This window comes from Pongo pygmaeus, chromosome 3, assembly GCF_028885625.2.
Source record: "Pongo pygmaeus isolate AG05252 chromosome 3, NHGRI_mPonPyg2-v2.0_pri, whole genome shotgun sequence".
Taxonomy (NCBI): domain Eukaryota; kingdom Metazoa; phylum Chordata; class Mammalia; order Primates; family Hominidae; genus Pongo; species Pongo pygmaeus.
In genome coordinates, this window is record NC_072376.2 from 3,480,938 (window position 1) to 3,502,245 (window position 21,308).

The window sequence follows — 21,308 nt, forward strand, 5'->3', positions numbered from 1 at the left end:
GGTCCCTCTGGGGGCAGGAAGGGCAGTGGGATAGGTGCCAGGCCTGGGTCTCGAAGGAGAGCCTGGGAGGGCTCAGGTCATGCCCCTGCCCCGGCCAGGCCAGTGCAGCCCCTGCTCCCACTGTGCCTGCCAGGGTTCCTGACTCAGCCTTGAGGACCAGGGTGGGGCGGGGTCCTGCCCCAGGCCGAGGCCAGAGCAGCTGGCAGTGGCTGGCACAGACATTCATGGACAAGTGTCTGGGAGGCCTGGGGGCGACCAGCAGCCGGTGAGGGGCCTGCCCATGTGAGAAGAGGGGCCTTCCTGCTGCATCTTTTGGGGCCTCCAGCAGGACCCCCTCCCGGGAAGGCTGGACAGCACAGTTGGAGCCGGCAGGACCAGCCAGCTGAGGGCAGGGAGCCGTGGGGCACCAGGGAAGGGAGAGGTTCACAGGTGGCCCAAGCGTCAGGGAACAAGATACCAGTGTGGCCTCAGGTCTGGATGTTTGGAGATGTGGCACCAGGAGTGAGACCAGGAGGCCAGGCCCCTCTGGAGGCGGCGCAGGCTCTGCTGGGTCCTCTGTGTTGCCATCCCTGCCAGGGAAATGCTGGGCCGGAAGGTGCTCCCCGAGCAGGCCTTGGTACGCAGTTGGTGAGGCTGCACACTGCTCAGGGCTGGGCCAGGCAGCTGAGTCACAGGCCTGGGGCTGGCTGCCCTGCACAGGAGGGCGAGGCTGGGTCCCGTAGGCAGGAAGGGCCTGGCTGTGGCCTCCTCCTTGTGATGTGGACATCCTTGGTCCATACAGAGCTGTCCTGTCTCCAGAAACAAGTGTTTCTCCATCCTGAGCATGCTAGCTTCCTGGGGCCCACAGGGGCCTGTCCTCCCATCTGTCCATGTGGGGCTGACGGGGTAGAGCCGGGCTTCTGGACACGTGGTGTTGCAGGCCCCTTCAGAGCCCTATGAACACTCCAGGCAAATGCCCAAATGCCCACGGTATTGACTGGCGAGGGGGGGCAAACCCCTGCCTCTCCCCACACCTGATATCTCCCAGCCCTGCAGCCTGGCATCCGGAGCCATGGGGACCTGGTGACAAGGAGATGGGCAGAGCTGTCCCCTTGTCCCCTGGGGGCAGGGCTAGCTCCTAGCCCTGGCAGAACCTAGTAGGACACTTGTTGAATGAGCAGAGGCCTGACTGGGAGAAGTTTCTAGTCTCAGCTGCTCCACATGGACCCCTGTGCCTCCGGATGGCATCTCCACCGGGCCTGGCTGAATAAGACACACAGGCCCCAAGCAGCTCCCACATGCTGGCTGGGCTGCTGTGTTGAGGCCAGGATGAGGACCTCTGGGGCCACTGCTGGGACCTGTTCAAGAGGACGGGCTGGGCACGCTCAAGAGGGGAGCCACACCTTCTGCCCGCAGCCTGGACTTGTTCACAGATGCCTCATGGAGGCTGCTTCTGGAAGCTTGGACTGAGGGTGAGGAGGGGCACGCTGGGGTTGGGGACCTTGGTGGCCACGGAGCCGCTGGGGCAGCAAGGACCCTGCGGCCATTTCAGGGACCTCAGAACTGTAGATCAAGGAGGATCTTCACCTTCCCAGGCCTTCGGTTTACCTGTGGAGGGCAGCAGTTGGTAGCAGAGACCCCCTGTCCCTGGTTCTCATCTGCCGGGGGCTGGCTCTTCCTGCAGCCTGTCTGCTGTGGGCCCAGGCCTGGGGCCCCTGCCACCCCATAGGCGCCTCAAGGCCTCCCCCCTGGCATAGACATGACTGTCTCAGGGCCTCAGCCCCAGGCTCACTGAGGAAGGGAGCTCCTGGACCCCTGCCTGGGAGACACGCTAGGCATGCAGGAACCTGCCCCCGAAGCCTGCTCTTCTGGGTCGGTAACGTCACCCCCACTACTGATGGCGGGGTGGAGTCACTGGGCGGGTCGGTAAAGTCACCCCCACTACAGATGGGGAGGTGGGGTCACTGGGCGGGTCGGTAACGTCACCCCCACTACAGATGGGGAGGTGGGGTCACTGGGCGGGTCGGTAACGTCGCCCCCACTACAGATGGGGAGGTGGGGTCACTGGGCGGGTCGGTAACGTCGCCCCCACTACAGATGGGGAGGTGGGGTCACTGGGCGGGTCGGTAACGTCGCCCCCACTACAGATGGGGAGGTGGGGTCACTGGGCGGGTCAGTCGCCCCCACTGTACAGATGGGGGTTGGGGTCACTGGGCGGGTCGGTAATGTCACCCCCACTGTACAGATGGGGGGGTGGGGTCACTGGGCGGGGAAGGGCTGGGCTCTCCCAGCACGGGGGCTTCACTGCCCCTGCCCAGGTCCTGGGGTCCTGCCATGGAGCTCCAGGCGGCGCATGAACCCAGCCACTCTGCGTGCACCATTCACTTTCCTTGGCCCCAGCCTTCGTTGGCCCCTGGGGACTCCACCCTGGCATAGACACAACTGTGTCCTCCAGGGGTCCACGTGGAGGTGACCAGATGTGGCAGGGCAGTGACGCCCTGGGTAGGGAGGCCTCCCGGGGGTGCTGGAAAGGAGATGGCCTACCCACGTTGGGTCTAGAAGCTTCCAAGGCTGGCTCAGGCAGCCAGGATCTCCTGGGGCTGGAGTGGGCATTGGAGCCAGAAGTGGGGCCAGAATCACTGACCAGCCGGAAAGAGGGGCCTCAGTAGGGGGGCCAGGGATGGAGGGGGAGGGGACATGAGAGGCAGGCCCAGAGCAGGGTGTGTGCGGTGAAGACAGTGCTGAGGCAGCAAGCCAGGTGGGCGAGCAGGTGGCCAGCCTGGTAGGGTGGGATGGGGCAGCAGACACAGGGCTCAGGGCCCGTTCCACCAGACCAAGAGGGTCCAGCCTATCTGGAACTGAACCCTAGTGCTCAGCCCCCTGGGGGTGGCTTTTGAGGATGGGCCCTGGGCCTGGGGGTGGGCCCTGAGGACGCCCCCAGGAGGAATTAGGGGTCACTTGGGGCGGGGGCTCCGCCGGGGGCCCAGCTCTGTTCCTGAGCTGCAGTGGGGAAGCAGGGTGGTAGGGTTTCTGAGTGGGTCGGCTCCCCCACTTGGTGGCAGGTGTTCTGCGGAGGGCTCTGGGAACACTGCACCTCCCCTGGGCGTACCTGCCCCAGCCCGGAGGCCCACAGCAGGCCAGCTGCCTCTGGGATGTGTTTGGGTATTTCAGGAACCCCTCCCATGCCGAGTGTCTGTGTGGGGGCCTTCGGGGTAGGGGGTGGGTTCCGGGAGCCCAGGGCCGGGCCAGGCAAGTGACAGCTTCTCTTCTCCTTGTGACAGGAAGTGGGACCCATGGCAGCCGAGGCCTCCCGGTCAACAGAATCATCGATGTGGATCTTGTAACTGGCTCGGCGCCCGGGCGGGATGGTGGCATAGCGGGGGCACGGGCTGGCCCTGGGAGGTCGCAGGCCAGTGGTGGGCCTCCTACGTCAGACCTCCCTGGCCTGGGCCCCGTCCCAGGTGAGCCTGCTAAGCCCAAGGCCAGCGCGCACCACGCCACCTTCGTCTGAGCTGCCCTGGCCTGGCCAACTCTCCTGTGGATGTGTCGGGGTGGGGCCGCCCAGGTGGATTCTGTGGGCCTCAGAGGGGCCACCCTGGCCACCACACCCTCAGGAGCCCAGCCAGGAGGGCAGGGGGTGACCTCGCTGGAGGCACTGGTCCCGGACATTCACCATGCTGGCCATGGGGCTCCCTGGCCCTGGCCCCCTGCTGCCCAATAAAGCATTTCTGAGGACCCAAGCGTCGGCCTGGTGCTGGGTGCTGGGGACACAGCCTCCTTGTTCTCGGGGACTCTGAGCATATTCCCAGGAGGTCGTGCAGGAGACAGAGGGGCCTGAGGAGGAGAAGTGCCCCAGGGTAAGGTCAAGGGGGCTTTGAGGAGAGGGAAGCTTGGCTCCTGGGGCCTGAGGGCCAGGACCAGATGGCAGAGACTGTGGCTCTCGCTGTCACATGGGGACCCTGCCCCGGCCTTGTTTAGCAGGGTGGTCTGAGGGCCTTTCTGGGGAGGGACCATGGAAACTGCAACTGGACGGCAGAGGAAGTCTAGAAAGAGCCCTGGGCCTGTGCCAAGGCCCTGGGGCTAAGGAGGGTCTGATTACAGAAAGGGAGCCAGGTGTGGCTTCGGGGGAGGCCGGGGCCATGGGGGCTGGGTTGAGTCAGAAGAGGCAGGGCCATTCCCCAGGTTGCCTTGATGGAACCCCTAAAGTCGAGTACCCTCGGTACAGGGTGGTCGGTGAGCTCCTCAGAGCATCCTAGAGGCCTGAGAGCACAGCCAGTCCACTGGGGCTGTTCTAGAAGCTTCCAGGGAGTGGATACACCCCACTTAGTGGTGCTCTAGGAAGGGGGCTGGGGGATGGGTCGGAATGGAAGATGAAGCCCAGTGCCAGCTGTGTGTACCACCTACCACGGTGCCTGCTGTGGCCCCAGGGCCCACCACACCTCTGCATTCACTGTGCCCCCAGGACCCACTAGGAGCCCGCATCCATCCTGCTCCCAGGACCCACCACGCCTCCACATTCACCGTGCCCCCAGGGCCCACCACGCCCCCGCATTCACCGTGCCCCCAGGGCCCACAATGACCTCCCTCCCCCCGCCCCGCCATTCACTGTGCCCCCAGGGCCCACCACGCCCCCGCATTCACCGTGCCCCCAGGGCCCACCGTGCCTCCATGTCCGCTGTGCCCCCGGGGCCCACGGTGTCAAGCTGGGTGGTCAGTGGGTGTCCATTCTCTCTCCCTCTGCACAGACAGGCAAATGGGGGGCAGAGAGAGGGGGTTTGGGGATTACAGGGAGGCAGCTTCAGCCCTCGCTGGTCTCCAGGCCACAGTGGTTCACTCACCCCTCTTCCCACCTCAGCAGCCCTGGGATGCGGCTGCTGACTCAGGAGGAACCCGAGGCGCCGTAGCGGCTGCTCCAATATTGCAGAAGAGGTTCCTCAGGCAGCTCTGCCCACAGCCCCAAGTCACGAATTCCGTGACTTCAGCTCCATCCGGGTGGCAGTGGCGTCCCCATCCCAGGCCCCAGGGTACCTGGCCCAGGGTTGTGCTGCCGCAGACTTGGCCTGGACCATCCAGGGGGCGGTGGGGAGCTGGGGTTGGAAAGGCTTCTTGGAGTGGACTCCTGGGTCTGTCTGGGAGACGGGGAGGAAGGGACACGCTAAACATCGCCAGGGGCTGCTGGGGGGCCCTGGCCACCCTCAGAGTCAGAACAGGCAGGGGGGGCAGGATCTCAGGTCATCATATGCTACGCTCAGCCATTGCGTGGCCCCTCTCCTCCCTATGCCTAGCCTTTTGGCCAGCCCTGGGGCCACCGAGAGGAGGCAGCACCGAACCCTCCAGGAGCCCCCAGTGCTGCCGTCTGTGGGACAGGGACAATCCCATCCCCACCGCTACTGTCTGTGCTGTGCTGGGCACAGAGCTGGACACCTCCAAGGCTCAGCACCCACAGTGGCTCTCATCATGGACAATTCACAGGCAGGTGGTGGCCAGCTCTTTGGCCTGCAGGGACTGGGAGCTGTGCCAGACCATCTAGGCCCCAACCTATCTGCATTATCCTGGAAGACTTCCTGGAGGAGGCTTCTAAGCTGAGGCCCAAGGACCATGTCAGGTCTAGGACTAGGACCAGTGCAGGCCGAGGCCAGAGAGACAGCTGGGCTTCCAGGTAGGGTCAAAGTGAGGTGGGCAGCAGGTGTGGGGGCCAGGGGACTCCGGGACTTCCTCTCCGGCTGGGCCCGCCTGATGTGGGAGGCAGCCAGGGTTAATCATTTCCACGAAGCCTTGACCCCACCTGCCTTGGCCGCTCTGCTCCCGCCTCCCACTGCCCCTCAGGCCAGCTCAGGAGCCATGGGGCGCCGGGCCTGGGTCCCCAGCCCCTGCCCCCTACCGGGGCTGGGCCCCTTCCTCCTCCTCCTGCTGCTGCTGCTGCTGCCACAGGGGTTCCAGCCCCAGCCTGGCGGGGTGAGCACTGACCTTGTCGCAGTGCGACCAGAGGTTCCCTGTGGCTACTCGGGGTCCTTGGGAGGCCAGAGGGAGGGTTACTGCAGAGCATGGGGATTTGAGGGAGCGGGGGTCCAAGCAGGGGGCTCACGTTGAAAGCTGGCCCTCACAGGGCAGGTGGGTGCTGGACTGGCCTTGGAGGCTGGGGCCTGGGCTCATGGAGCCCCGCCTGGGGGCTGTCATCCCTGTGCGGCCTGGCCTGGGCCCCTGTGGGTCTGGGGGCTGACCCCTCTCTCTGGGCCTCTGTCGGGTCTGGATGCGTGAGGTTGGGGGAACCTCCCAGGGCCTCCTAGCTGCTCCCATCACCGAGAACTGACGTCAGGGTTTAAGCCTGGTGGGTAGCAGTGCCTGGGCCTGAGTAGTGACCCTGAGCAGGTGTTAACTAGGGGCCGAGGGTGGGGAAGGTGTCAGGGCCTGGCTGAGGCCTCAGGAATGTCATGTGTCCTCCTGGAACCTGCTCCGAGATCTGGGGGCCCCAATATGGACACAGGCTCAGGGCTGTGACCTCCTGCCCGGCAGGACCTGAGTGTGAGGGGCCGTCCCACACTGACACCCTTTCTGCTCCTCCTAGAACCATACGGAGTCCCCAGAACCTAATGCCACAACGACCCCTGCGATCCCCACTATCCTGCTGACCTCTGTGACCTCTGAGACCCCAGCAACAAGTGCTCCAGAGGCAGAGGGACCCCAAAGTGGGGGGCTCCCGCCCCCGCCCAGGGCAGTTCCCTCGAGCAGTAGCCCCCAGGCCCAAGGTGGGTCAGGTGGGCCCGGGAGGAGGTGTCGTGCTTCACCTTAGGGCTGGGTGGGGGGAGCATGGCTGTGGCTGGAGGTCCTGAGGGGCTCGGGTGCCCCTCGAGGGAGCCCTGACCCCACCACCGCCTCCCCACAGCACTCACCGAGGACGGGAGGCCCTGCAGGTTCCCCTTCCGCTACGGGGGCCGCATGCTCCACGCCTGCACTTCGGAGGGCAGTGCCCACAGGAAGTGGTGGGTCTGGGCGGCCGGGGCACCCGAGCTGGGGTCACCTGCCCCACGCTGCCTGCTTTTCTGGGAGCCAGGCACACAGTAGGCGCTCACCACGCAGCAGGCGGACCCAGTGAACCCAGAGGCCCTCCAGGGTGGTGGGGTGGGGTGGGGGTCTCTGCCTGGGACCCTCATGCACGCAGGTGTCACCCCCGCAGGTGTGCCACAACTCACAACTACGACCGGGACAGGGCCTGGGGCTACTGTGTGGAGGCCACCCCGCCTCCAGGGGGCCCAGGTGGGTGCTGGGTTGGGTAGCCTGGGGCGGGCAGGGGGTGCTGGGCCAGGCCAGAGGGGCCAAGGGGAGGATGGGGCGGACCCGGGCAGGGGTCCTGGCTGGAGGGGAGCAGAAGAGGAGCTTCGGGGTTAACCCCGGTGGGTGCCAGAGCCTCTCCCAGGCGGGACCTACGTCTCATGGTGGCTGCGCGGCCATTGCCGGGGCCAAGGCGCCGCCTGGTGGTGAGGCTGGGCCCTGCAGCCACACAGGCGTGCCCCGGGTAGGGGACAGGTGCGCAGGGTCTGCGGGGTGCGGTGCCAGCCGCCCTGCTCGCACGGGTCCTAGGACACATGGGAGGGGGCTGCTGCCTGACAGTGTGGGTGTCGGGCTTCCAGGAAGCCACGTGCACAGCTGGGCCAGTGGCCCAGGTGCTGAGTGGGGAATGCTGGGAGGAAGGGGAGGTCTGTGCCCCTCCCAGGGACCTTGCACCCCGAGGGGCGTAGAGAGGGCCCCTTTGCTCTCAGAGCCCCTCACTGGGGCCTGATGGAGGCCTTAGCAAGCAGGGGATGTCACAGAGGGACCCTGAGGCTCCCAGCCTGCCCCTCATGGCCCCTCCCGCATGTCCCCAGCTGCCCTGGATCCCTGTGCCTCCGGCCCCTGCCTCAATGGAGGCTCCTGCTCCAATACCCAGGACCCCCAGTCCTACCACTGCAGCTGCCCCCGGGCCTTCACCGGCAAGGACTGTGGCACGGGTGAGCTGGGCCTCGGAGGTCCGCAGGGGTCCAGGGGCTGGAGCAAGTCCCAGAAGGATGGGAGAACAGGTGGCTGCCCGAGTGCAGGGGAGGGGCCCTGCAAGGGGACAGCGGGTGGCCAGGGTGTGAGGGCTTACTGTGCACCCCTCAGAGAAATGCTTTGATGAGACCCGCTACGAGTACCTGGAGGGGGGCGACCGCTGGGCCCGCGTGCGCCAGGGCCACGTGGAACAGTGCGAGTGCTTGGGGGGCCGGGCTCGGTGCGAAGGCACCCGACATACAGGTGCGCCATGGGGTGTGAGCCGTGCCACTGACCCCTGATGGGTGTCCCTGTCCCCACCCGAGTGGGAGGAATGGCCTGAGGTCACCCAGAAACGAGGGACAAGGGGTGGACCCCGGCCCCGACTCCGCTATCGTGGGGCACTGCGCGGCCCCTGGCCCAGCTCCTCGGCCCTGCCCCCAGCTTGTCTGAGCAGCCCTTGCCTGAACGGGGGCACCTGCCACCTGATCGTGGCCACCGGGACCACCGTGTGTGCCTGCCCACCAGGCTTCGCCGGGCGGCTCTGCAACATCGGTGAGTGGGTCAGCCTCCCTGGGTGCCCTGGGGCAGTGCTGGGTGGACCCACCGTGGGCCGGCCTCACTGCCCCTCTGCCCACAGTGCCCGATGAGCGCTGCTTCTTGGGGAACGGCACTGGGTACCGTGGCGTGGCCAGCACCTCAGCCTCGGGCCTCAGCTGCCTGGCCTGGAACTCCGATCTGCTCTACCAGGAGCTGCATGTGGACTCAGTGGGCACCGCGGCCCTGCTGGGCCTAGGCCCCCACGCCTACTGCCGGTCAGCACCACGCCACTCCAGGCCGCCGCACGCGGGGCAGGCAGGGTTTGTCCTGGGGAGAGGACCCCCGGCTCCCTAGGACCCAGGCGGGGCCAGCCCCGTCCAGACAGGCCCTGGAACCTCTGCCTGGGAGGCTGCCCGAGGGAGGGCCGCGCTCTTCCCACTGCTCCAGGTGTGGGGAGCCGCCCTGCTGGGGGTTCCGATGCCCCCTCCCCATGCCCTCTTCGAGGGGTGGTGTGACTCCCCGCCAGCCCCCTGCCTGTGCACCGCAGGAATCCGGACAATGACGAGAGGCCCTGGTGCTACGTGGTGAAGGACAGCGCGCTCTCCTGGGAGTACTGCCGCCTGGAGGCCTGCGGTGTGCGGCTGGTGGGGGGTGCTGCCTTGGGCCCCACCGAGGTCACAGCAGTTTTCCCCGTGGTCCTCCTAGCCCCTCCCCACACCTGGCTACTGCACCTCTGACAGCTGGGGAAACTGGAGCTCACAGGGTCAGGCTGGTCCAAGGTCACGCAGTGGGTCGGTACTGGGGTCACAGTGGGGAAGCAGCCCGCTGCAGGGGGCTGGTCACCAGGCGACAGCCTCAGGGTGGCACCTGCCCAGCCTGGACCATGCCCAGGATGGCCCCAGAGGCCTTTCAGGGAGGTGCAGGGAGAACAGCGTGCAGGCTCCCCAAAGGCATTCCTGGCATCGGACCCTGGGCGGGCAGCCCCCGCAGAGGCCACCTGCTTCCTGCCCTGGGGAGAGGCTCCCTGGCTCCCCAGGACCCAGGTGGGGCCAGCCCGGGGCTCTCATGTGGGGGTCTCTGACTGTGCTGGGGCTGGCTGTGGGGTTCCAGGCTGCTGAGGGGTCACAAGGGCCTCCGTGTGTCCAGCCACTCTGGCCCTCACGGAGCCTCGGGATTGGGCATCGAACCCCATTCTACAGATTTGGAAACTGAGGGCAGAGGTGGGTGGGTGCCAGGGCCTGAGTGGCATGGACAGGGGGTCCGGCCATGGCCCTCTGCAGCGCCTCCTGCCGGGTAGGGCCTGTGTGTGGAAGGGGGCTGGCCCTGTGAACCCCAGGGGTGTGACCCGGTGACCTTTGCTCCCAGAATCCCTCACCAGAGTCCAACTGTCACCGGATCTCCTGGCGACCCTGCCTGAGCCAGCCTCCCCGGGGCGCCAGGCCTGTGGCAGGAGGCACAAGAAGAGGACGTTCCTGAGGCCACGCATCATTGGCGGCTCCTCCTCGCTGCCCGGCTCGCACCCCTGGCTGGCCGCCATCTACATCGGGGACAGCTTCTGCGCCGGGAGCCTGGTCCACACCTGCTGGGTGGTGTCGGCTGCCCACTGCTTTTCCCACAGGTGCACCTCCTCTGGGCCCCAGTCACCTGCCCTGAGGCCCCGCACAGCATCCAGCATCACTACGCGCCTGTCCCCACCCGCTTGCAGACCCCATCCCGGTGCCTCCACTGACCCCTTCCCAGGGTCCCCGATAACCCTCTCTGACCTCTCTGGGACTTGGGGCTCAGTCGTGAGCTGGGCGTGCATGGACATTCCAGAAACCCTGTCCCTATTTAGGGAGCCCAGGGGTCAGGGATGTTTCCACAGAGGACCCGGCGCCTGCGGAGGGTGCAGTGGGCGAGGTCCTGTCCTCCCCACAGGCCCCGTCCCTCCCAGAGTCCTGGCTCTCAGTAGGAAGCCAGGGAGTGCAGTGACAACGCGTCAGAGCCCTAGGAGCCCAAGCACAGCCAGGGAAACCGAGGCCCAGCCCACTCAGCCGGCTCCCCTCAGTGGGGGCGCACAGCCACCCAGGCCCACACTCTGGGAGGCGGGCCTCAAGTGGGGGAGACCCTGAGACGGAGCAGCCTGGGCCAGACGCCCTTCCACCTTCAATGGGCACCCCAGTAATTAGGGGCAGGGGTCTGGCCAGCCGAGGGTCTGGCAGCCTTTCAAAGACCACAGCTCCCAGGGTGGGGTCCTGCGTGGCCCTGCAGAACCTGCAGCCGGCGGCTCCTGGGCCTGCAAATGGGGCCAGAGCCCTCCTCAGTGTGGAGAAATGGGGTTCCCCACATGGAGCCCAGGGCAGGAGGCCGAGGCAGTGTGGAGTGACCTCCACACAGCAGATGGGAGCCAGGCTGACCCAGCGGCCCGGGCTCTGTGCCCAGCAGGAGTGAGGGCTGCATCTGGGGACCCCACAATGTGGATGGAAGCTGGGGCAGGGCCTTAGCAGGCCAGGTCTCCACCCACTCGGGTCCGGCCTTGCAGCTGATCCTGCCTGGGCTTGGCCTGAGACTCCCCACAGGGCTTGTGACCAGTGTTGTCTGGAGGGATGGCACCGCACTTCAGCTCCCATGCCCGGATCTGGGGGTGACTGGCAATAGCCCCTGCTTGGTGGCCCCCATCTCCCCAGTATCAACAGCCCACACCCAGGCACCAGCTCAGACCTCTCCCCGGGACCAGGGTCCCACACCATTGGCCTCCGTGGGCCTGACAGGGGGTGGGGAGAGGTGAGCCTGGTGGCCAGGGGAGGGCTGGTCCATGCAGCCTCCAGCCCCCCTTGCACAGCCCCCCCAGGGAAAGCGTCTCCGTGGTGCTGGGCCAGCACTTCTTCAACCGCACAACGGACGTGACGCAGACCTTCGGCATCGAGAAGTACATCCCGTACACCCTGTACTCAGTGTTCAACCCCAGCGACCATGACCTCGGTGAGCTCCAGCGTGTCGTGGCCGCACTCTGGGCAGGTGGGCCCTGTGCCCCCCAGGCCAGGCCCAGACGGGCAGGAGCTGGGCAGACATGTGGTGCGGGGGAAGCTGGGGGCAGGGCAGGGAGGACAGGGCACTGCTCCCTTCTGGATCTCCCAGGCTGCCTCGTGGAACCCACTGGCTACCCTCCCTCCATCACGGGCCCCGACAGCCTCCCATTTAGCCCGCACACCACAGGCTGACCCTGGCCACTCTTCTGATCAGTCCTGATCCGGCTGAAGAAGAAAGGGGACCGCTGTGCCACACGCTCGCAGTTCGTACAGCCCATCTGCCTGCCTGAGCCCGGCAGCACCTTCCCTGCCGGACACAAGTGCCAGATTGCGGGGTGGGGCCACTTGGACGAGAGTGAGTTGGGAGGGGGGCGCCCAGCGCCCCGCCAGGGTGGACGGTGGCCAGCCACGGTGTGCGTGTCATGCTGAGGGCATCGTGTCCCACAGACGTGAGCGGCTACTCCAGCTCCCTGCGGGAGGCCCTGGTCCCCCTGGTCGCCGACCACAAGTGCAGCAGCCCTGAGGTCTACGGCGCCGACATCAGCCCCAACATGCTCTGTGCCGGCTACTTCGACTGCAAGTCCGACGCCTGCCAGGTGAGCTGGTGCCCGCCCCACCAGGACCTGAATGTTGGGGGCACAGCTGGTCCTGAGTCTCCGAGATGCTTGCCCCTGGGGATCCCAGAGCCTGGCGGCACCCCAACCTGGCAGGGCCAGCCAGGGACCCCTGGGCAGGGAGCACACTTACTGTCGGTGGCCAGCACCCCAGAGCCACCCAGACCCCTGCCGGAAGGGCGTCCTCCTCAGACAGAAGGGAAAACCCAGGCTCTGAGAGGGTTTTCAGGACAGTTCCCGGCCTTCCAGCCCAAGGCAGTGCTGTCCGTGTGACTCTAGGCACCAAAAGCCCCTTTGCCCTGAGTTCTCTCAAGCCAGCTCTTCAACCTTCAATAAGTTCTTCAACCTTCAATAAGCCCAACAGCCCAACCACGTCCTGGGCTCTGCAGGCCTGTGTGCTCAGGCAGTACGGCAACCCTGGCATGCGACAGCTCTTTTATGCCCCGTTTTATAGCTGGGGAGACTGAGCCCCAGGCAGTCAATTCACTCTTCCAAGGCCACAAAGCCCAGGAGTTGTAGAGTGGGTGGGGCTTGTCACAGGACCTCCCTAGGGGAAGTCAGGATGGCTTCCTGGAGGAGGGGGTGTTTGCACTGGTCCTGAGAGATGCGTAGGAGTTTTCCAGGGAGTGAAGAAGTCATTTCAGGAGGTGCTGGGACACAGGGTGGCTGTGTGGTCCACACAGGGTGCCTGTTGGTGGGGAGAGGGGGACTGTGACTTCAGGAAGGGAAATAACGTGGTTGGATGCCCTGGCCCAGCCAGTGCTGCCCCCAGGGAATGAGACACCTTTTCATGAGGTTCAGGAGAGTGGATCAGCTCCCTTGCTCAGAAATGCCTTTGTCCTCTGTCCCCAAGCTGCCACTTGGGGAAGAGGGGGGTCCCTGAACCAGGCCCCTGGGAGGGTGGCTCTGACCGGCGTCTCTGCCCAGGGGGACTCAGGGGGGCCCCTGGCCTGCGAGAAGAACGGCGTGGCTTACCTCTACGGCATCATCAGCTGGGGTGACGGCTGCGGGCGGCTCCACAAGCCAGGGGTCTACACTCGCGTGGCCAACTATGTGGATTGGATCAGCGACCGGATACGGCCTCCCAGGCGGCTTGTGGCTCCCTCCTGACCCTGCAGCGGGACACCCTGGTCCCCACCATTCCCTGCCTTGCTGACAATAAAGATATTTCCAAGAACCCGGCCCATGCTGCCTGGCCCCTGCCTGCGGCCCCGCCTTCCCCTCCAGGCCACGACTGGGGCCCAGGTCTATGCACAGCAGGCCTCAGGCTGCCGTTCTGGAGCCCACACAGTCCTCGGTGGAGATGGACCCTGTGGCCCCACAGGGGGGTCTGGCCTCACGGCCCAGAGGGTTGTCAGGGGATCAGGTCTGGGCCTCTCCAGGCCCCAGCAGAGTCCAGCCCCCTCCCAGGCCAGCCCCAGGCCGGGGCTCAGCACCTGGGTTGTCCCAGGGCAGGAAGTGGAAACCAAGTCCAGGCCCCTAGGCGTGGAGGAGTCCGATCCACGTGGTGCACGGAGTACTGAACCCTAAGAAGAGAGGCCCCACGGGAACACCCGCAGGCTGTCATTGGCCTTCCAGATGGCAGCCCGCCTGACCAAGCCTGGGCTGCACTTCCTGGGAGGGAGGAGGCCACAGGCTGCCTCTGTGGGGGCTGAGGGAGGGAGGGGCCCACGTGCCAGATGGGGCCCAGTTAGAGGGTCACTGCTGGGCTGGCAGAGGCTGTACCCTCCCTCCAGCCAGGGAGGACAGGAGAGAGGAGGAGGTGGGGCCAGAGGGCAGAGAGGGCAGGAGTGTGGCGGGTTGGGGGCAGGCCTCCTCCCTGCTCCGAGGCACCCAGGACCTTCTCTCCTGGGCCCCACCTCCTTCCTGGCGTCCTGGTCTCGGGGAGGCAGTGGTTTGCAGTTACAGCTGCTCCCTTTTGTCAGGAGCCCCTTCCCCAGCAGAGTGGCGCCGCCCCAGGCTGCACAGGAGGCTGGGAGGGCAGGAAACGGGGCATTGGGGCCACACAGTTACTGCCCCAAGCAAAGCCGGGTTCTGAGCAAAGAGGGAAGAGAGACACGGCCAGGCCCTTCTCCCCACGGCCCCTGCTGCCGTGCATGGGCCTCAGAGCCTTCGAGCTCACGGAACGAACTCGCCACTGAAGACCCCTGCCCCTGCCACAGTGTTGGAGCAGCCTGGGCAGTGGCTGGGGGACTGAGGCTGGCGCCCGTGCCCCAGGATCCTGAGAGTGGAGCCGCTCTTCCTCCTGTGTGTGGGGGCCTCCGGCAGCCGGTTCTGGGGCTCTGAACCACATGGCTTCAGCCCCATTTCACCCACATCCTATGTGAGCTGTCCCTGACTCTTCCCCTGTGAGCGGAGAGCATTTTCACGTGCTTCCTCGGCCTCTGTTGAGATAAATGTACACATTTTCCTTTTGGCTCCGCTAACGTGATGACTTCCATGATAGGTTTCCTCCCTCCCTCCCTCCCTCCCTCCCTCCTTCCCTCCCTCCCTCCCTCCTTCCTTCCTTCCTTTTCTTTCCTTTCTTTCTTTCCTTTCTTTCTTCTTTCTTTCTTTCTCTTTCTTCTTTTTCTTTATTCTTTCTTTCTCTTTTTCCTTTCTTCTTTCTCTCTTTCCTTCTTTCTTCTTTCTTCCTTTCTTCTTTTCTTTCTTCTTTCTCTTTCTCTTTCTTCTTTCTTTTTTTTCTTTCTTCTTTCTTCTTTCTCTTTTTCTCTTTCTTTCTTTTTCTTTCTCTTTTTTCTTCTTTCTTTCTCTCTTTTTCCTTTCTTCTTCTTTCTCTTTCTCTCTTTCTTCTTCTTCTTCCTTTCCTCTTTCTCTTTCTTTCTCTCTCTCTCTTTCTTCTTTCTCTCTTTCTGTTTTTCTTTTTTTCTTTCTTTCTTTCTTTCCTTCCTTCCTTCCTTCCTTTCTTTCTTTCTTTTTCTTTCTCTCTCTTTCTTTCTTTCTTTCTTTCTCTCTCTCTCGCTCTCTTTCTTTCTTTCTTCTTTCTTTTTCTTTCTTTTCTTTCTTTCTTTCTTAGACAGGGTCTCACTCTGCCGCCCAGCCTGGAGTGCAGTGGCACAATCTCGGCTCACCACAACCTCTGCCTCCCAGGCTCAAGCGATTCTTCTGCCTCATCCTCCTGAGTAGCTGGGATTACAGGTGCCTGCCACCACGCCCAGCTAATTTTTGTATTTTTAGTAGAGATAGGGTTTCACCATGTTGCCCAGGCTGGTCTTGAACTCCTGACTTCAAATGATCCACCCGACTCGGCCACCCAAAGTGCTGGGATTACAGGTGTGAGCCATTGTGCCCAGCACATGATAGGTTTTCTAACTCAGGTTGGCCTTGTATTCCTGGAGTGGACGGTATTGAGCTGGAGTGCGAGCTGGGGTCTTCCCTTTGCCCCTCCCACTTGTGCCCTGCTTGTTCCCCTCGTGCTCTGCCTCGGGAGGCTGGCCTCTGTGGTCTGCAATGGGCTGTGCACTCTCTTGTTTCTTGTTGGGCTATTGGGAGCTCCAGCAGGAGATCAGAGGCAGGTGAGAGAGACTGGGCATGTATTTTCCTGGCTCCCTTTCTTTGGGGTCACCTCAGTGTTTCAGGTGGAATTATGTCCTTCTAGAATTCATATGATGGCTGGGCGCAGTGGCTCACGCCTGTCATCCCAGCACTTTGGGAGCCCCAGGTGGGAATTCAAGACCAGCCTGGGCAACACGGTGAAACCCAGTCCCCACAAAAAAATTAGCCGGGCATGGTGGCATGCACGTGTAGTCTCAGCTACTCAGGAGGCTGAAGGGGAAGGATCACCTGAGCACAGGAGGTGGAGGTCGCAGTGAGCCATGATCACGCCGCTGCACTCCAGCCCGGGTACAGAGCAGGATCCTGTTTTAATAAATTAATTAATTCATAGTTGAAGTCCTAACCCCTAGTAGCCCAGCATGTGACTGTATTTGGAGATAGAATGTTTAAAAAGGCAATCAAATTCAAATTAGGTTATTAGGATGGGCACTAACTCAATATGACTGGTGTCCTAATGAGAAGAGGAAATTTGGACTGTCCACCTGAAATAATCAAAAGGATCAGAATCCAGTTTAAAAGAGCGTATGCAGGCATGAAGCTGAAAATAGCCACTCGGCACACACAGACTCCAGAGGATTAGGGCCAGTGCCCCAAAGCCAAAAAGTGAAGGTCTTGCTTATACAGGCAGGAAATAAACAAATTGAACAGGGTTACAGTGCTTCCTGTGCAAGGCTGGTTTATGAGCCACAGCAATTTGATTAATCACAGCTTGTTTTCTTCTCCTTTTCCAATTTGAAAGAGTCTATTGAACGTTCTGTCTTAGACAACGTGGTGGCCAGTGAGGTCTCTGTGTAAGAGAAGTCAGAGGGGAGCAAATCTACAGTGAAGATCAACATGAAGAGGGAAGGGGTCTTCCCTGGTGTCCTGTAGTCTTTTATAACATTTTACAAAACAACGTAGGTAAAGAAAAGGCTAATCTATAATCAGAGGAATAAAGGTTACAGCTGCCTAAGCTATAGCTGCCTGTCATACGCAACTCAGGTCCTATAATCATGTTCCTTGAAGATGCAAAATAATTTAAAGTTCCAACAGCTTTGGTTTTGAATGGCTTCTCTTTATAGGATGCAGACATGTACAACGGGAAAGCGATGGGAGACACCTGGAGAGAAGACGGCTGTCCACAAACCAGGGCCAGAGGCCTGGAGCAGGTGCCCCCTGCTGGCCTCCAAGAGAGCCAAGCCTGCTGCCCCCTGGGTTTTGGACTTCTGGCTTCCAGAACTGTGAGGTGATAAGTTTCTCTTGTCGAAGGCACCCAATCTGTGGTAGTTTATTATGGTCCCCGTAGCAAACAAATACCCTCAGGTTGGCTGCGTCCTGGGACTGAAGGTCAGCACTGCTCTCAAGATGTAAATGACTTTCTCCTTCTGAGGCTCCAGGGTCCACTCCCGCCATTGCCAGCATTCTAGAACTGGTGTGGCCCCTCCACCTTAACCAGCCCCGGGCTCCCGAGTTTCTGACTGTGATTGTCCACATTTTAACCACAGCTTTGTATATAAAAACCCTCCTTGAACTGTTCCACTGTGTGTGCTCGCCTATTGGGACCCTGACTGATAACATGCTGTATTGGTTTTTAAAAACGTTTTTAAATTTATATTTTATTGGGGATTTTGCATGTATGTCTATGAGATTGGCCTACAATTTTCCTTTCCTATATTATCTGAATGACTGTTATCAAGGCTATCCCAGCCTCATAAAATAAGTTCTTCTTTTATCAAAATTCACTGGAAAATTCTGTATATAGTTGGAAGGATCTATCCTTTGAAAGTTAAATGGAATTCACCCATAAAATTACCTGTCTTGGTGTTTTCTTTACAGGATTATATTTAACTACTGATTCAATGTCTTTAATAGTTATGGGACTAGTTTTATTTCTTCTTGAGCCAGTTACAGGAAGTTATGTTTTTATAAATTTATCTGTCAGCCAGGTGTGGTGGCTTATGCCTGTAATCCCAGCACTTTGGGAGGCCGAGGCAGGTGGATCACAAGGTTAGGAGTTCGAGACCAGCCTGGCCAACATGGCGAAACCCCATCTCTACTAAAAATACAAAAATTAGCCGGGCATGGTGGCAGGTGTCTGTAATCCCAGCTACTCAGGAGGCTGAAGCAGGAGAATTGCTGGAACCTGGGAGGCAGAGGTTGCAGTGGGCCGAGATCCTGCCACTGCACTCCAGCCTGGGCGACACAGCAAGACTCTGTCTCACAGAAAAAAAAAAAATTCATCTGTCTAATTTTTTATATTCATTGACATAAAGTTGTTCCTGGTTGTGATGGTTAATATTAAGTGTCAACTTGACTGGGTTGAAGGATATAAAGTATTGTTTCTGAGCGTATCTGGGTGTTTCTGGGTGTTGCCAGAAGAGATTAACAATTGAGTCAGTGGACTGGGAGAGGAAGACCCACTCTCAGGAAGGTCCACTGTGATGTTTAATACTGAGTGTCAACTTGATTGGATTGAAGGATACAAAGTATTGATCCTTGGTATGTCTGTTAGAGTGTGGCCAAAAGAGATTAACATTTGAGTCATTTGGCTGGAGAAGGCATATCCACCCTTTAGCTGGGTGGGTACCATCTAATCAGCTGCCAGTGTGGCTAGAATATAAGCAGGCACAAAAATGAAAAGACTAGACTGGCCTAGCCTCCCAGCCTACATCTTTCTCCTATGCTGGCTGCTTCCTGCCCTTGTTCATTGGACTTCAAGTTCTTCAGTTTTGGGACTCAGACTGGCTTTCTTTGCTCCTCAGCTTACAGATAGCCTATTGTGGGACCTTTGCAATCATGTGAGTTAATACTTCATAAACTCCCCTTTATATATGTATATCTATCTTATTAGTTCTGTCCCTCTAGAGAACCCTAATACAGATTTTGGTACCAGGAGTGGTTCTAGAAGAACAGAATATTAAGGATGGAGTTCTGCTGTTGGTTTGGGGGTTTCTGGAGTTGGCTGCTTAATATGATTAGACCCCAAAATGCTAAGGACTCTACTTCTAATGGTATGGAGAACACTGATAGTCTTTGGCATGAACTATTTAGAGAGTTATGCAAACTAAATGCATTTGACACTCTTGATTCACTGCTCATGAGAGGCAAAGAGTTTAGTGACTCTACACATAATACCTTTGACCATATGTGGAGAACCAAAGAACTAATGAAGCTGGTTGGTTGCTCCTAAAGTTCAGTGGACAAAATGATGAAAGAAAATGATGAACTCAGGGATTCTAACTCTCAGCTTCAGAAGCAGATACTGAGCCTCAAATCTTCTAAGATTGCCCTCAGTGAGAGTCTTATCTCCTGTAGAGAGAGAGCTGAAATCGTGGAAAAGCAGACACAAGCTCTTACCGTGCGAGTGACTGACCTGCAATGAAAGGGGCGTGCACAGCCTCGCCAGGTGTCTACTGTTAAAGTGAGGGCACTGATTGGAAAAGAATAGGACCCTGCAACTTGGAATGGGGATGTGTGGGAGGACCCTGATGAAGCTGGGGACACTGAGTTTGTAAACTCTGATGAACCTTTTTCACCAGAAGAAAGAGCTTCCCCATCCCCAGTAGTGGCAACATTCCCTCCCCAACCCATGCTGTCATCAGCCTTTCCACCTTTGTCTGAGGAGATAAATCCTGCACTGCCTGAGGCAACAGTGATGGCCTCCCCTGAGGCAGTTGCCAGGCAAGATAATGTTGATTCTCCTGAGGAGCCACCCCTAACACCCCTGTTTGTTTCTTGACCTATGACTAGACTAAAGTCCCAGTGGGCGCCTAGAGGTGAGGTTGAGAGTGTGACCCATGAGGAGGTGTGCTACACTCGAAAATAACCGTTTGAGTTCTCTAATTGATATAAACAGAAATTATATTTCTCCAGAACAGAAATCTGGAGAACAGGCATGGGAATGGATATTAAGGGTGTGGGATAATGGTAGAAGGAACATAGAGTTGGATCAGGCTGGATTTATTGATTTGGGCCCACTAAGCAGGGACTCTGCATTTAATGTCACAGCTCAGGAGTTCAAAAAGGTTCTAATAGTTTATTTGCTTGGTTGGCTGACATATGGATTAAAAGATGGCCCACTGTGAGCAAGTTGGAAATGCCTGATCTCCCTTGGAGTAATGTAGAGGAAGGGATCCAAAGGCTTAGGGAGATTGGGATAGTGGAGTGGATTGGTCACTTTAGACCTACTCATCCCAGCTGGGAGGGTCCAGAAGATATACCCTTGACCAATGCCTTGCGAAATAGATTTTTGAGGGCAGCACCTGCGTCTTTGAAGGGCCCTGTAGTTGCTCTTCTCTGTATGTCAGATCTAACAGTGGGAACCACAGTCACTCAACTACAAAATTTAAATATGATTTAATGGGATGATGGGAATAACTGGATCCTAAGGTGGCAGGGGCCAAGTGGCAGCACGCAACCATCAAAGGCAAGGTGGGCACAGCTACCATAATGGACAGCAGAGGCAAAGTGGCAATCAGAATAGTCTGACTCGTGTAGAGCTCTGGCATTGGCTAATTAATCACGGTGTTCCTAAAAGTGAAATTGATAGGAAGCCTACTGCAATCCTGCTTAATTTATATAAGCAGAAAACTTCTAGGTCAAATGGACAAAAGACTAATATGAATTATAAAAACAGAGAATCACAGCCCCTCAATCAATTTCCAGACATGAGACAGTTTACAGACCCAGAACCCCTTGAATGAAGGGGAGGCTGGGTCCCCTTGAGGAAGGACTCAACTACACTACTGACAATTTATGCTGTTAATCTTTCTTTTGTTTTTTTTTTTTTTTTGAGACAGAGTCTTACTCTGTCACCTAGGCTGGAGTTCAGTAGTGCAATCTGGGCTCACTGCAAGCTCTGCCTCCCGGGTTCACGCCATTCTCCTGCCTCAGCCTCCCAAGTAGCTGGGACTACGGGTGCCCGCCACCACACCCAGCTAATTTTTTGTATTTTTAGTAGAGACGGGCTTTCACCGTGTTAGTCTGGATGGTCTTGATCTCCTGACCTCGTGATCCGCCCGCCTTGGCCTCCCAAAGTGCTGGGATTACAGGCGTGAGCCACCGCGCCCGGCCTATGCTGTTAATCTTTCTCCCATCCTTCCCCAAGGAGACCTCCAGCCTTATACCAGGGTAACTGTGTTGGGGAAAGGGAAATGATCAGACATTTTGGGGACTACTGGACACTGGCTCTAAGATGACATTTATTCCAGGGGACCCAAAACGTCATCGTGGTCCTCCAGTTAAAGTAGGTGCTTATGGAGGTCAGGTAATTAATGGAGTTTTAGCTCAGGTCTGACTTACAGTGGGTCCAGTGGGTCCCCGGGCTCATCCTGTGGTCATTTCCCCAGTGCTAGAATGCATAATTGGTATAGACATACTTAGCAGCTGGTAGAACCCCCACACTGGCTCCCTGACTGGTAGAGTGAGGGTTATTATGGTGGGGAAGGCCAAATGGAAGCCATTAGAGCTGCCTCTACCTAGAAAAAGAGTAAATCAAAAACAATATTGCATCCCTGGAGGGTCTGCAGAGATTAGTGCCACCCACCATCGAGGACTTGAAAGACACAGGGGTGGTGATTCCCACCACATCCCCACTCAACTCTCCCATTTGGCCTTTGCAGAAGACAGA

General features: G+C 59.5%; 2 protein-coding genes across 5 annotated transcripts in view; both read left to right on the top strand.

Moving 5' to 3' along the window:
• The window catches only part of RGS12 (regulator of G protein signaling 12), a 148,313-nt gene extending 144,594 nt beyond the window's left edge, over positions 1-3,719 (top strand). For both annotated transcript variants that reach the window (XM_054484919.2, XM_054484920.2), the window contains one exon: positions 3,261-3,719. In XM_054484919.2, the coding sequence (XP_054340894.1) occupies positions 3,261-3,323 (63 nt within the window). In that variant the 3' untranslated portion in view covers positions 3,324-3,719. The remainder of the gene's footprint in view (positions 1-3,260) is intronic.
• Positions 3,720-5,421: 1,702 nt separating this feature from the next.
• On the top strand, positions 5,422-17,248 carry HGFAC (HGF activator). Of its 3 annotated transcripts, none has more exons than XM_054486407.2 (14): positions 5,422-5,638; positions 6,545-6,725; positions 6,863-6,959; positions 7,154-7,233; positions 7,842-7,964; positions 8,116-8,247; positions 8,428-8,538; positions 8,624-8,798; positions 9,071-9,156; positions 9,889-10,141; positions 11,345-11,484; positions 11,746-11,886; positions 11,979-12,127; positions 13,073-13,323. In XM_054486407.2, the coding sequence occupies exons 3-14, from the start codon at positions 6,916-6,918 to the stop codon at positions 13,253-13,255; spliced, it is 1,617 nt and encodes a 538-aa protein (XP_054342382.1). In that variant the 5' UTR covers positions 5,422-5,638; positions 6,545-6,725; positions 6,863-6,915; the 3' UTR covers positions 13,256-13,323. The 3 variants fall into 3 exon arrangements, with proteins under 3 accessions (XP_054342382.1, XP_054342381.1, XP_063519544.1); XM_054486406.1 differs by lacking the exon at positions 5,422-5,638 and adding an exon at positions 5,787-5,934; XM_063663474.1 differs by lacking the exons at positions 5,422-5,638; positions 13,073-13,323 and adding exons at positions 5,809-5,934; positions 16,762-17,248.
• The last annotated feature ends 4,060 nt before the right edge of the window (positions 17,249-21,308 follow it).